The 16155-nt window shown below is 41.9% G+C and overlaps 1 protein-coding gene and 1 long non-coding RNA gene across 2 annotated transcripts in view; one reads left to right on the top strand and one right to left on the bottom strand.

Moving 5' to 3' along the window:
- The window catches only part of LOC136431420 (alpha-adducin-like), a 21552-nt gene extending 5425 nt beyond the window's left edge, over window positions 1-16127 (bottom strand). The window contains exons 1-4 of the mRNA XM_066422794.1: window positions 15859-16127; window positions 14678-14832; window positions 12752-12979; window positions 11895-12038 (exon numbers count right to left, since the gene is read on the bottom strand). Coding sequence (XP_066278891.1) covers window positions 11895-12038; window positions 12752-12979; window positions 14678-14832; window positions 15859-15943 — 612 coding nt within the window. The 5' untranslated portion in view covers window positions 15944-16127. The remainder of the gene's footprint in view (window positions 1-11894; window positions 12039-12751; window positions 12980-14677; window positions 14833-15858) is intronic.
- On the top strand, window positions 1914-4159 carry LOC136431411 (uncharacterized). The gene is made up of 2 exons (XR_010755051.1): window positions 1914-2463; window positions 3307-4159. It is a non-coding gene; the product is annotated as an uncharacterized lncRNA (long non-coding RNA).
- Window positions 16128-16155: the final 28 nt, after the last annotated feature.

Below are 16155 nucleotides of genomic sequence, written 5' to 3'. Positions count from 1 at the left end.
TTAAACGACTGATCTGTTGACTTTGTGGCTCCTGTGCTTGTATTTTGATTGGCCTATAACAAAATTCCTGTTTATGTTATCATTTTCAGTGTGCTGCCCACTTACTTCACTCGTGCCCTACAGATTTGCCACAACTCAGAAAGTGAAGTTGGTCCAAATTTGAGATTGTTACCAGGCTATTTGATTCTGACTTCGTCCGTGTCCAAGACTGAGATGGTACCGTCTTATGTGGGATTTATGATTATTAGTGTTCGACGGACGTCGCCCGAGCTCCGTTCAATTTGTGACGGGGCAGGTTTTTAGCTCGGGCGAATTTGAAATTCGGCGAGCTTCCGGCGATCTACAAAATCGGCCGATGCTCGCATGAATTGTGACGCCGGCTTTACTGTGCAGTAGATGGTGGGCAGTTGTTTCAATGTATTCGCAGCTAAAAGTCAGGATTCTATTCGTTGTATTTGTATGTAATTATGCATTTCGTCTGCTAGTATGCCCGTGATAATGCACGTTGTGTTTAATTTACCGTAGCAGTTTTTATATTGAACTAAATGCAATATTTCAGAATCACCCCTATTCTATAGAGTTGTGGAATGGTGCATAGCTTCAGTTTACTAAGTATCTCCAAGCAGATGAGTGTCTGTTCGGGGGCTGATTTTGTTTCAGACTTTGAAATAGTATAACCCCAAAAGGGGTCGACGGATCGTCATGAAGTTTGGTACAATGTATGTCGCTTGAGCAATGATTTAGACAATAAAATATAGATCATACGAATCAGACGCTAATTTGCATAATAAATAAGGAAAGTTTATAACCCATTGCATTTCATGTTCTTGTAGCACTGTGTAGATAGGAATCTCAGACATGTGGCATACGTAACTGTGACTTACGGACTCTTGTTACATTTTGTGATTAGTACTGGAACCAAGTTATAGCGACATAAACTATAATTGCTACATGTACTTGAATCCTATAATAGAAAACACTGCAAATATAGATTTCCCTCATTAATTTTGCAAATTCAGTCCCTAATTGCATAATTTATACTTCATTTTATGTACATCTCTGGCTAAGCTGCCTGCATACTAAATATCATGGAAATTCGTCGTTCCTTTCTTCAGTTACCTAGTATTCTCCTTGGAAGATTTTGACAAAAACGTAGTTGCAGAGCAAGCTGCTAGGGGGGCCCAAACCTACAACACTTCCCTCTTACATTATACACGTTAACTGCCACCAAAATATCAAGACCATGGCACGCCCAGGTCAAATCATACAAAAAACGGAAGTTCTGCTGCAGTACCAGGGTTACATACAAGGCGGTCCAAAATTGACCTTGACATACGTCATCCCAACACCTACCCACATGCCAGATATCATCAAAATCCATGCAGAGATTCTTCAGTTATATTGATGAAAGGAATCGGAAACACAAACAGACACACAGGCAGACAGGCCAATAACTACAATGTACATCCCCATTTTCGGCATGGAGATAATAATTTCAACGTGTTTTATCCGTAGATTCTTGCATGTCTTGAGTTATACTGCCCAACTGAAAATGTGTACTAGTTAGTATGTGGAAACACAGACAGACACATGCAAACACAACAAAAACAGGTTAGGGGTACATATGAAAAAAGAAAGCAATCCTATATAGCCTGGATGTCAGACTGATTCAAGTACCTGCACAGACCAGTAAATTTCTCGGCTCCAGGACATGTCAACATACCCCCAAGGAAAAGTTAACATAGACAGTTAGACCCTAAGTTAAAAGGCGGAACATGTGTTTCTCTGCCCGGCTAACATGGCTAAAGGGGTCGTTCTTTGTGTTTACATCTGACATCCAGCTGATGGGATTTTAGTTGTCCGTCCGGATCTCAGGGCTGGACATGCTAATCTAGACCACCCACAATAGGGCGCAACCAACCGCCGACAGCTGGGCGTAACCGAGAGATGGGGGTAACCAATCACCGACAGCAGGGCGTAAACAACAACAGGGCACAACCAATCGCCAACAGCAGGGCGTAACCGACAGCAACGCGTAACTAACCGACCACGGCAAGGCGGAACCAGTATGCGACAGGACACAAAGAGATAACGACAGTCGAACAATCAAGCACGCTTTTAGGATAGTCTCTATCAGACTAACCGCGCCGGCTATAGGGAGAACATTTGCCGGGGGACTTTGGCCATGGAGGGCTTCATTCACAGGCGCAGTTAGGGTTGCAAATTTGTGTAAAGAAGTTTGATCCATTCTTCCAAATTCCTCGTCATTTCATGGGCTACCTTCAACCAAGAACAGAAAGGGGAAGGCTTAGCAGCTTCGGTACTCAAGAAAGCAAAGAATAGACCACAAAGCTGGCACCTCCGGCCCAATGGACCTCCGCCCATCCGGAGCCGAAGAAAAGGCCAGGAAGTTGAAACGACACCACGCCTTCCCTCTGACGGAGTTCAGATAGCGGTCTGAAGGTCAGTAAAGTTTTAGGTCTGAACCTGTTGCACGGCGCATATGTTTCTGTACACATAGACTCTGCCGTTTATATGTTTGATCACCCCGATATTTCGTGGAGTAATTCATTTATTCTATTGTCGAACACAGTTTTTACAAACGACATGTCCTCTATATGTCATGCACACTGCCTGATGGAAAACTGATTTGGAAATGTAGCACCCCTGGCCAGCCATATACCTGATCATGAGTTCGTTTAGATTTTACCGTGTTAGATTTAACTTACCCAGAAATGGTTTTGTGGCCTGTCGTTTAATTTGTGTAAACTTCTAAGTAGGTGTGGAGAGAGATGATAAGTACCGTAATCTTTTCGACATTGCAATATTTCTTGCAAAGGTACAAATTCGTAAATATCCTGTTAATTTCAGCTGACACAAATATCCCTGAGTTACAAATTTTCCCAACAGTTCAGTTACCCATTAATGTGAGTGAGTGAGTAAGTGAGTGAGGGAGTGAATGAATGTGCATTGATTTTAAATCAAAGTTGCAGAAATTATGTTTATGTATTTGTGTTAGTCGATAAGACCACGTATAATGAGAAACTTCTAGCAGACAAATGAATTATCTACATGTCCAGTATAAAGGACGTCTCTAGCTTTTGGATCGGAAATGATTTCAAATGTAGAGTTGAACAACGTAACCGTAGAGAGTTTCATACAGACCTGTGCAACCTTCTATTTTCTACCGAATATCATAGGAATATTAATCCCTTACACGTTATGACAACCAATAGCTAGTTGCATGTAATGTATGAAACTGCTGTGCAACCAAATTTGAGAGTATTCATCAGCTTTTTTTTTCAGGAGTTATGAGATGATACGGATGGGAGGATGAAGAAAGGCTGGAGCAACCAGACCGGGCAACGTACCAGGAGGACAAATTAGATGGATGCTTTTCAAACACTTAAGTTTAATCTCATCAGCAAAAAGGGAATGTAACATAATGTTCTCTCTTGTCAGAAACAGGATAACATATCTACATGTAAAACATCAATAGCGACAGCCATTTTATGTGCCTCAAATAGCAAGTTCCCCTAACCATGCCAAACACCACAAATCAACACCCTCACCCCTTCATTCCATATCAAGCCATGCAAGTGTCTCCTCAAGACGTTCTGTGTCTGGTTGCGCCTCAAAACTGTGCACCTGCTAACATAAACTGTCTGTCACTGTACAAAATTACATATTTTGTATATATCATTGTGTTGTATCCATGTGTATACCCAAAACTGCCCTGAAATACAATGCCGAACCACTAAGACAGCAAACTAAAAGTAATACAAAAGAAATAGTGAAGTTTCACCCAACTTTGTGTTATATATTTTGTATTCCATCTGACTTTGTAACGATGTACAGGACAATATAGGAGCCCCAATTGTATTCGTATTACTGTTCACGTTTCTATCTTGTATAACATTATGATATTTAGAACTTACAGTTTGATCAAATGATCATGAATGTACTTTGATACGAATGACGTAAGTACGTTACTAGCAAAAAAACTGAGCACCTCTTAACTCTGTACCTAATGATATCTTTTGTCTATATCATTGTAGTTTTTTCATGTGTATACTCAAAGTCTCCCTAAAGTGCAATGCCGACCCACTACGGCAACTAACTTGTTAATCCAAAACAAATACAATGTAGTAAAGTTTCACCCAGTTGTCTGTTATTTTGTATTTTATCTGCCTTTGGAACGATGTACAGATCAATATAAGAGTCCCCCATTCCATCCATATGACAGTTATCGATTCTATCTCATAAAACATTGACATGTCCGTATCTGTGCCGGGTCGTGGAATATTCAACATTGCTTCAAAACAAATTGATATGTTTTTATCATGTTCTTAAAATAAGAATATAACCATACTATAGCCGTCCTTTTTCTTCGAAAGGTAGATCATTGCAAAACTGATGACATATACACTACTTGCAAATGAGTCACTCATTCAAACAACAAAGGTTTTTTTAAACATCAAGCTATCCGTATTCATTCTAATTGCATCTAATCAACCAAAAATATGTGCAACATATTATTCGCCCTTGTTACATACAAAACATCTTATATATACATGTATAGATCATTACAATAAACGCTTTGATAAACAACCGTAATTACTACCCGATTACATTAAAGACATAGATTTTGAAAATCCATGACAAAACATTCCATCAAACTATTTGCCAACCCCGTTACTACTTCCAATTCAACAGAGGGACAGGCCACTTCAAAACAAATTCCCCAGGGAATACTCATATGTTGCAACTATGCACGAACAAATTCCAGACATGCCTGTACAATTCTGGGAATTCTTGCAGATCGGGCGTAAAGTATACTATTAGGCTCGCCCCTGAGGCGTCGCCAAAAAACAACAGATAACCGGCAACAAATTGTCAAGTTGCAACACAAATTGAACCCAAAATATGCCAGACAAATCACCAAATGCAGCAGGAATCAGCCGACAACTTACTGACAGTGTGTATATAGACATCAGACTGTTAAAAGGAAAAAAATTATCTCTTTTGGGTCCCAAAAGAGGCCGGTTTCTGTTAAAATTTACATTGATAGAGCGGCCTGGCGGGATTGATCGCCACAGTACTCAGCACTAACGTTAGGCCGAGCTATGTAAGCGTGCCACACAGCACACGTTCGACGGCGTCAAAATGTGCTCAGGAACACGCTTTGACGGCCGTCCCAGGGTACCATATGGGGCACCCAGAACGGCTGTTTTCTACGGTCTCCACATTGATATAAGACGCAAACAGTTGACAATACTCGGTCAGAAAATAGCTGAACAATTATATTTTACGATCTTTTGATTTCTATGAAGGACAGAGTGTGGGAAAATACGGAATTTGCGAAGTTCGTACGGAGCGCCTGTGCGAACGTGCGAGCACCGATCTCGGGAGATAGTTCAACTAAAACCCGTTCTGAAATGAAATAAAAACACCCAAACTATCAACTGTTCCGCTTTTTATTATCTTCAGATGTAATACTTATGATCCATTTGGCTGGAGCTGCCAGTAAACCTGCGTAAAACCTACAGGAAACGCCGATCTCGATGCACGGAAAGTCCGCCATGACACATGTGCGATCAGCCGCTTAGACGGAAAGTAGCCACTTATTGCGACACAAACATTACGCCGATTCGGCGTGATTTGTATGAATACGTATGCCGTGATCGGTCTCTCTTTTTTGCGTGAGGCCGTTACCACGGAGATTTCTGGACACAAGCTTGAAGGCAAATGTTTATACGCTCAGCAGGATGTCTCTAAATTGTGTGTTTTCGCGCAATAAAATATCAAAAGGCATGCACGCCGAACTTTCCACAGGCCGTTGCCACCTGTCAGTCAGCACGTCAGGACGTGCTGAGCTGCACGCTGTGACGGAAGTTTTGTCTCTCCTTTTACTACGGCGATTTTCGGGCACAAGCTCAAAGGGAAATGCTCAATGATATATCTATGAAGTCACTGCGAAATATCTATTCATAGAAATTCGCACAATAAAATATTAAAAGGCATTAACGCCGAACTTTCCACATACCGTCGTCACCTGCCAGTCAGCACGTCAAGACGTGCTGAGCTGCACGCTGTGACGGAAGTTTTGTGGATTGATAGTGAACCAGAATCGGTGAACTGGTCAAGTGCAGCATGGACTTTGCTGTTACAATTGCGTGACTTTAAAGTAATTGTTGAAAATTGTCGATGTAGCCACAGCACAATTCGGTAAAATACAGGTAAGTAATTGCACAGCATATCGCACGCCTGTTCTCGATCGCCCCCCTGTGCTGTGCTGTGCGCTGTGACCCAAGAAGATTCTTTCAGGTATTTTGCTTCTATTTCTAGTTTTAAAAAATATTCCTTGTTATTTCCCTTTCAACTTTCATTAGCGATTATGAAATGGTTGAAACTTTGTTTTCTTTTTGCGAGCAATTGTTTCTTTCAAGTAGTATAAGGAAAGTTTCAAGTTTTTAACGTCTTCGTCATTTGTTATATTCCGCCATTCCGCCGTTATCATGTACTGGTCCACACGCTTTGACGGTTACACTGGAAACTCACCGTAGCACGTTTCATAGATAATGTTTTTGAATGGTAAGTCGTCATCTGATAAGCGATGATAAAACTTTGCTTTCTTGTTGCGAGTTATTTTGTTGCTATAAGGAACTTGTCAAGTTTTAGAAAGTTTTTTGTCGTTTGTCATACATATTCTGCCGTTATCGTGTGCTGATCCACACGCTTTGACGGGTTATCCGAAAACTCGCCGCAGGACGTTACAATATTGATATTTTTAATGGTAAATCGTCTTTTGTTAAGTGATTATAAACTAACAGAAAGTTTGTTTTCTTGTTGCAAGTTATTTGTTGCTATTTGGAAATTGTGAATTTTTTTTAATAGTATAGGTCGTTTGTCATATTCTGCCGTCATCATGTGCTGATCCGCACGCTATGACGGTTATACGGAACCTCACCACGGCACGTTGCAATGATGGTATTTTTGAATGGTAAGTTTCGTCCGGCTTGGATTAATGGTTGTAAAATGATAGAAACTTTGTTTTCCTGTTGCGACTTTTTGTTGTTGCTATGATTGCTAAGGAAATTTTCAAGCTTTTTTTCGAGTATTTGTCGTCTGTGATATTCTGCCGTCATCATGTGCTCATCCACACGTTATGACGGGTTGCATGGAAACTCACGTGTACATGCAGCACTTCGCAATACACACTAGGCTCAACACGCACACATGCAATGTTTAAAATGATTTATCACCGAGCATGGGACCGCAACCTACGGGCTCTGATAACGCTTAGGACCGACATTTAGTTGTGTATGGCAGCCCAGACATAGGAACCCCGAAACAAATGAAACGGGAGGTTTGGCCGCAAGTGTCTTTCTTCTCTACCTCAAGAAGGTGGTCTGCAAACAAAACAAAAAAACGTTTCGATGACAGTCGGTTTTGAGCGTTCACGATCCGAAGATTGAATCGTCCCGAGACATTCTGAACCAATTCGATGATTGAACCGTTTCGATTATTTCCCGTAACCGGGTTAGCCTTGTTTGATCCGTTGCCATGTTTGTTTTGTTTGGCGGGGTCTGGGTAATAAGCGGGCACCACCAGTCCAAAGTTGATTTGGTTTAATCTTCGACTTCAGCAAGTCGACTGATTTCTTAGTTCTCAGTGCTATGTAGCATTTTAGTATTTTATGTCAAACCGCAGAAACCTGTGACGTTTACTGGTCTCTTCATTTTCCACTGCCTTCAAAAAAGAAGTCAAACCCAACCACAACCATAGTCAACCTTAGTTAACTTAGAACTTTCACAGTAGACTAGATAACTATTTCTGATTCCCATGTATTTCTATGTGCTTGTTTGTCTGCAATTAGCCTTCGGGCATGAACTTGCAATAAAGTTATTATCATTTACTGCATCCAAGGACATCTCTATATACTAGTATAATGCCCTTGCATCATAGCATAGATCTACTGTATTTCGGTAGATTTCAACCGGTTCAACTGGACCTAAACAAACGTTGTCCCGGCACAATTGTTTCACCATAGGTGCACTGATTGCCCGCCATTGTTCTACCGGCTTTTGGAAATAGGTGTATACAAGAACCATCAACAAAACGTAGAGCTGAAAAATAGAAAGGCAGCTAACGTTGTGAGAGAATAATGTAGTTTCATAAGATTGTTTCAAGTGACTGTCTTTCTAATGAGCTCACTCACACACTTGCCTCAGCTCACAACAAAGCCTGCTAGTTTATTTGGGAGTTTCTTTTGCTGAACGTCGATTAGGCCATGTTGTCTGTACGAGTCCATGCCATAACCTTACACGTGAAATCAGTCAGAGCACCCCGCATTATTTCCCCTGTAGAAAACGGAAAAAAAGTTTAGTCATTTCAAGGGATTCTCTCATCTCCTACCCCTTTTAGAAATGAAACCCGCCATTTTTCATCAGTGAAAAATATCATGAATAAACGTAACTAATGGTATGCTTTCCGTGAATGAGACTGAGAAGGAACTCTGTATGTTTAGCCGATAAATTCCTTGGAATTTTACAGGCTCAGGCCTTAGCACGTACCCTGTCACAAGGACAATAAATAAGATTGTTGTGTTCGTTATCTGAGGGATACAATTGCCATCGATCGTTGAACCCTTTCTTTGTAAACCGTCACCGCGTACGTGTGGACACAGAGCGACGGGGACACCGTTACGCCACACGACCCCACAGCCTAGCTGGTTATTGCCATGGCTTACAAACTAGAATTGCCCAATTGCCTTGTGTAGCAATATTTTAAGATTCAATCGACAGTTTTCATCTCTATAAGTCTCACAATTGTAAAAGCCAGTGCTACTCTTTACCTGTTCACCATCAGTCCACAATTTCCGTCACAGCGAGCAGCTCAGCACGTCTTGACGTGCTGACTGACACGTGGCGACGATAGAATATGACAAACTCTAAAAAAACTTGAATGTTTCCTTATAGCAGCAAAATAACTCCCAACAAAGTTTCTATCTTTCCACAATCGCAAATCAAAGGACAAAGGAAATTAATATGGAATCCTAGTATGTGTCTTTTAACTCAAAATTGGAGAAAAATATTTTTAAGAGCCGTCCGTCAAGGGCGTGCAGCTCAGCACGGCTCGACGTGCTGACTGACATGTGGCGACGGCACGTGGAAAGTTCGGCGTGCATGCCTTTTAATATTTTATTATGCGAAATAATTATTCATAAATATATCATTGAGCATTTCTCTATTGAGCTTGTGCCCGAAAATCTCCACAGTAACGGACTCACGCCAAAAAAAGGAGAGACAAAACTTCCGTCACAGCGTGCAGCTCTGCACGTCTTGACGTGCTGATCTGGCACGTGACGACGGTATGTGGAAAGTTCGGCGTTAATGCCTTTTAATATTTTATTGTGCGAAATATCTATTCATAGATATATCATTGAGCATTTCCATTCGAGCTTGTGCCCGAAAATCGCCATAGTAACGGACTCACGCCAAAAAAAGGAGAGACAAAACTTCCGTCACAGCGTGCAGCTCAGCACGTCCTGACGTGCTGACTGGCAGGTGACGACGGTATATGCGGAAAGTTCGGCGTTAATGCCCTTTAATATCTTATTGTGCGAATTTCTATGAATAGATATTTCGCAGTGACTGGGAAATATCTATTCATAGATATATCATTATAACGGACTCACGCCATAGTAACGGATTCACGCCAAAAAAAGAGAGACAAAACTTCCGTCACAGCGTGCAGCTCAGCACGTCTTGACGTGCTGACTGGCAGGTGACGACGGTATGTGGAATGTTCGGCGTTAATGCCTTTTAATATTTTATTGTGCGAATTTCTATGAATAGATATTTCGCAGCGACTGCGAAATATCTATTCATAGATATATCATTGAGCGTTTCCCTTTGAGCTTGTGCCCGAAAATCGCCGTAGTAAAAGGAGAGACAAAACTTCCGTCACAGCGTGCAGCTCAGCACGTCCTGACGTGCTGACTGACAGGTGGCAACGGCCTGTGGAAAGTTCGGCGTGCATGCCTTTTAATATTTTATTGCGCGAAAACACACAATTTAGAGACATCCTGCTGAGCGTATAAACATTTGCCTTCAAGCTTGTGTCCAGAAATCTCCGTGGTAACGGCCTCACGCAAAAAAGAGAGACCGATCACGGCATACGTATTCATACAAATCACGCCGAATCGGCGTAATGTTTGTGTCGCAATAAGTGGCTACTTTCCGTCTAAGCGGCTGATCGCACATGTGTCATGGCGGACTTTCCGTGCATCGAGATCGGCGTTTCCTGTAGGTTTTACGCAGGTTTACTGGCAGCTCCAGCCAAATGGATCATAAGTATTACATCTGAAGATAATAAAAAGCGGAACAGTTGATAGTTTGGGTGTTTTTATTTCATTTCAGAACGGGGTTTAGTTGAACTATCTCCCGAGATCGGTGCTCGCACGTTCTCACGTACGAACTTCGCAAATTCCGTATTTTCCCACACTCTGTCCTTCATAGAAATCAAAAGATCGTAAAATATAATTGTTCAGCTATTTTCTGACCGAGTATTGTCAACTGTTTGCGTCTTATATCAATGTGGAGACCGTAGAAAACAGCCGTTCTGGGTGCCCCATATGGCACCCTGGGACGGCCGTCAAATTAAAGCGTGTTCCTGTGCACATTTTGACGCCGTCGAACGTGTGCTGTGTGGCACGCTTACATACCTGTTAGGCCACAGCAAGTACATTTTATGGATGACATCAGTGCACACATTGCTTTTCGCCTGATATTGAAATAAAAAAACAATAATTTTTGTACCCTTTGGCAATGGTCAATATATCTAAAATTGGGCAATATGTTTCAAACGTCTGTCAGTTCCATTGCAAAAACATTCTAGATGCGGTAAAAAGGCATTTGCACATGTAGAAATGGTGATTTTGAAGTGAGCAGAGACAGCATTATTAGGTCACAGTCAGTCTGCCTCATGACTCAGGAGACAGTGCCCAGTGTACAGGAAACCTTGTCTCTGTGTTCTTGATGTGCTATACAAACCCGGATCTAAATCAGTGTTAGTTATCAAATTTTATTGAATAAGGGGATTAAAGACTCGTTGGTTGTAATACCATGTTTTATCGCTTCAATTCTTCTTGCATGCTTTATGGTATTCATGTTTGAAAATATGGATATCTTGTTTTTTTTGCTCGCCTTGTTTTGTTTTTTTGCCCGCGAGCAGCTCGTAGGACCCAACGTACGGCGAAAGAAGATTCTCACCACACCATGTTTACTCGCTTAGGCTCGCAAAGATAAAAAGAAAAGGGGGGGGGGTAGTGTTAGTGGGGTTCAAGTGCTACCAGGGTCTAGGGTCTAGGACAGCCGTTACATTGACCAGTCTTACTGGTCTGGACCTTTTAGCCTAGCGGTTAGTGCGTGTGGTTTGTGCGCTGGCAGGCACGGGTTCATTCCCCAGGATCCAGGAGACTGTGCTTCTCACCTTTTTGTGCCCCATATGGTCTTAAGTGGTTAGGATTTGGTGCCCAGGTTCGATTCCTGGTGTGGGAGCCATCAAAACACAAGAGGCGAGTGGTACAAACCCGGACCTGCCAATGCACAAAGCGCATGCACTAACCACTAGGCTAAGCTAAAAGGTCCAGACCAGTAATAAGACTGATCAGTGTAACAGCTGTCCTAGACCCTTATTGGCAATTGGTTTTGTCACAGCCTGTTCAAAATGCTATGATATGAATGTGACTGCATCAAAGGAAAAGCGTCCTCCCCAAAAATATAGTACATGTACCAGGTATTGTCTTGTCTGGCTGTCAATCAGCTACAAATGACATGCTGCAAAACGCCATCCAAGCTATCACACTGGACTACATCTGTACCACGCACCTTGTTTTTTGTTCCCAGATTCTTTGCGATGGCCTCCCTCTCAGTTTGGTCTACGAGAATACCACTGTACGGATGGTATGAGATCTCCCCCAGTAGGAGGGCTTCTTGACTCATGGGTAACAAGCCACACTTCATTGTTGACACCTGGGGAGAACACAGGAAGGGCATTTCATCTATTAACAAACACCTAAATCAACATGTTAATAAAACATGATCTCCAAAGGAAAGCTCCTGCAGAGATGTGTTTAACAACATTTTAGAAATTATAATCAATAAGATATCAAGATCAGCTCCAAGAGCAAACTGATAGGCTCCCTGGTCACCTCCATATCCCTGTATGCTTGTGAGTCCTGGACTGACAGCAAAACTCGAGAAAAGAAGACAGACCACAGAGGTGTAATGCTTCTGAAGGATTCTAGGGATCACATATTAAAAACTGAAGTATGGAATAGAGTCAAGCAAAACACTGGTACATACAAAGACTTCCTAACCACAGTAAAGAAAAGAAAACTTAGTGGTACAGACACGTGTCACAGTCATCAGGACTAGCTAAAACTATCATGAAGGAATCATTCCTGTGGGTGGGAGGGAGGGTGGGGGGGGGGGAGAAAGAGAGGTAGACTACAGAAAAGATGGGAGGACAATATCAATGAGAACTGAAGGGTTGAGACAACTGGTTGTCATATCTTCTGTGGTGCCCCAATGGTCAAATAGATAAACTAAGGGACATAGGATGAGATGAGAAAATATAATTGTTAACTTGTAGGGAAGGGTACTGACATACATGAAACAGATCATACTCATGTTCAAGTTCTTAAGGTCTAGTCCATGCAAATGAAAAGGCTCATGATACTCACAGCAGCAGCGTACGGTGAGTGGATGTGAACCACACACTTCACATCAGGCCGGGCTGCGTGGATGGCGGAGTGTAACAGGTACCCAGCCAAGTTCACACCTAACAGGGTCGTCCCAGGGTCAATGACCTCTCCCCCCAGGTTGACCTTGAGTAGATTTGAAGCAGTGACCTCTTCATAGAGAAGGCCAAAGGGGTTGAGTAGAAAGTGATGGTTCTCACCAACTTGAGCCTACAAACGGAAAACAAGGTGATCAGAGATAGCAGGCTTTAATCCTCAGCTATGGCAGACCATTTATGAAGCACACACTTCACTTCTCCCTCTGGCAGGACATACAGAAACTGTTCTGTGGCCTTGGCAGTTGGCACAGTATGAAAACAAGAAAAAAGGTCATTAGGGGCTTTCTTTAGGTGAACTTTGAGAATAACCATATACATATACAGGTAACTGGTCTGAAGTCCTTTGAGGAGGTGTATTTTCAGAACAGGGTCTTACCAATCTTTGTAATCATAATTCCAAAATCTATCCAGTTGCTTGTCTGAATAAGTATCAGTTTTTTCTTGCATATCTTATTACCGGTAACGCTAGTTCACCATTTACTAGGACGACATCTGGTAAGAGTCAATTGACACCAATCTGGCAAAACAATAAACCATTATTTCTTTCTGTTACGTGTTTAAATGTTAACATTATTCACTAGTACTTCAACCTTTGTCACTGAAGCTATACATGTTACATTTCTTCTCCAGTCCTGTTGATGCAAAAATATTGCAATTATAAAGGACTGCCCGTGGCGTTGAGACCAGCGGCATTTTTGTGGCAGCATAACCGTTTTCCACAATAAGTATAAAGTAGAGTGGATTCATTCCTCAAGCTAACCGACATCTTTCACACTGTAGTCATCCCTCAGTAAGACATCTGGAGCCGCATAGTTCCCGTTTAGAACTTTTATTCAGCCTAGTACAGAGCTACAAGATACGCTTGTTGCTGCCCACCACACTACCGAGGAGGGAAGCCCCACAAGATGCTGAGAAGCCAGAGCCGTACAAGCCTGAGCAAGAAAACAGCCACCTCGAAAAGACAGACTTTTCTTTATTTAGCAACGACCTGTATGGTATCATGTTGTTAACAGGTCATCATGTTACTAGGGCAGTATGCACTAGAAAGGTATATAAGTGAGACCCTTGTGTAGTAGTGTCATTAGTCTGTACACTTGAAAAAGCCGTCACTGCAAAACAGGTTATCTTACTAGGCTGAATGTAAGTTCTAAACCTCGAGCCATGCGGCTCCAGATGTCTTACTGAGGGACAACTGCGGTGGGAAAGATGTCAGCTTGAGAAATGAATTCACTCTACTTTATACATTTTCTGCAAGAAGAATACTTTTATTATCTTGCCACTAATTTTTTTATAAGGTCTCAGTTCAGAGGTTTTTTACGATTCGGGGCCAATCTGACTCATTCCAAGAAAGGCGTTAGCGCTTCTCCAAACATAATTGTTCCAGCAAACGAACACCTTAGTTCAAATCCGTAGTTCAAAAGGTTTTGCCGTCGTCATCTTCACATGAAGGGTTATCAAAGCTTTTAAGACACTGTTCTGAATACGTTCGTCTGTCAAGTTTGCATTTCTGGCGGTATTAATGAATATGTTGCATCTATAATGTACACATGCATCCCTAAATACCCCATTTTTAAAAATCCCAGTTTTATTCTACACTGCGGATGAAGTAACGTTACTAGTACCTGGATGTCTAACCTTGATCAATGTAACTCATCATGTGTTCACATGAAGGCCACTAGCCTGTTATCCAAACCCATGCATATGATAGCTGCAGAGTCGCTTTCATCCTCCTTGCAATTTGCAAAGAGGACGAAAGAGACTTGGCACCTAAAACAAGGTTTGGATACCAGGCTAGAGGGCCATTACTTACAGTGATGTGGTTGTATATGTATTGTGTCCATCCCTCCTGGTGCACAAGTCTATACAGGGCAGCAAGTTTGCAGCGCTGGTCCCTCTCCGAGTCTGTGTACCTGTCAGCACTGACCCTGTGGAGATCGTTGATGGGGATGGGACAGCCATGGACAGCTAGGAGGAAACAGGATAACATTCAGTCAGTCAGAACTAAATGGGTGACACTGATTTGTAAAAGGTTACAGAATTCTTGAATGTAACAAAAACATGATTATTGAAAATTATGTACTAGTACATGAAGGCAATTAGAGATAGACTTTGCTGAGCATGCAGAAACTGCTCTGCTGAAAAGCTGTAGTGCAGAAACAGACAAGCAAAAACAATGGCGTGGCTATTGACAGGAACAGTCTAGTACAAAAAGAAGTCTTCTTATTGTCAGGGAGAACAGGAATAAATTTAGATCGGAAATATGCAATAAAAAAATCAATGCAATGGCTAAGGGGAAGAGTAGAGTAATTCACCTAACATGCAGAAGTTCGGAGATTCGATCACAGCCAGAATGTTTTTTTCAAAAATCCATTTCTCATTATTTCATAAACTATTCTGACTCAGGAATGTACATGTAAATAAGGGGCTATTTTCAAAGACCGTTGATTGTTAACTTCCATGGCCATGTAAATTATACCTTTACTAGTGGTGGACTCATCACATCTGTGAAGGGACTTAGTGACAAAGGGAGCATGATTTGAAATTCTTGATTGATAAAAAGGGGGTGTTGTCACAGGCAACTGAACAGGCAGGAGAACAGTAGCACAGTAGTTCAGCAACACTTGATGAAGATTACTGTTTGAGAATGACTGATTTAAGATTGATCCAGAACATCGATACACTGCATGGCGGCGAAATGAAGGAGGAAAAAACAATCAACGTGAAGGGAGGAAGTCTTGTTTTTGCACAATTTCATGATTTTACAGGATTATCCACAAAGTGTCATAAACAAGATCAGGGGGCATCCTGTCAATGGGCTATTCAAAAATAAAGGAGGGTGGGGGTTGGGGGGTGGAAGAGGTTGGATTGGACAGGGGGAGGGTCACAAAAATCTGGATCGGACAGGGGGCTGGGTCAGAACCTGATTGCGATTTTTTTGGAACAGCTGAATAGCCTTGGCCAAAAGTAAAAGTGTGAGTTGCTGTGACCTACCTGACGTATGGACACCATTAGTTCTTGACACCAAGGATAACGTGCCTTTGTACACATGGCGCATTGCAGTCCACACTTGTAACATGATGACGTTACTACAGTTCAGCTCCGCCGCAGGATCAAGACCTTTGAAGTCTTATGATTCTCAGGAGAGGCAAGGAGAGAGATAAGTCGCACCTGTGCCTCGAGGCATTTATGTAACGTCACTCATATGATCTACCAAGACTTAACGTACTTCCGGGTTCATAGGTCATGATTTTTGGAACTGTACATTTTGTGATTTGGACTTTAATATAG

This window comes from Branchiostoma lanceolatum, chromosome 3 (genome assembly GCF_035083965.1).
Source record: "Branchiostoma lanceolatum isolate klBraLanc5 chromosome 3, klBraLanc5.hap2, whole genome shotgun sequence".
NCBI lineage: Eukaryota > Metazoa > Chordata > Leptocardii > Amphioxiformes > Branchiostomatidae > Branchiostoma > Branchiostoma lanceolatum.
The sequence above is the reverse complement of the archived record's forward strand: the minus strand, read 5'-3'. Positions and strand labels throughout refer to the sequence as shown.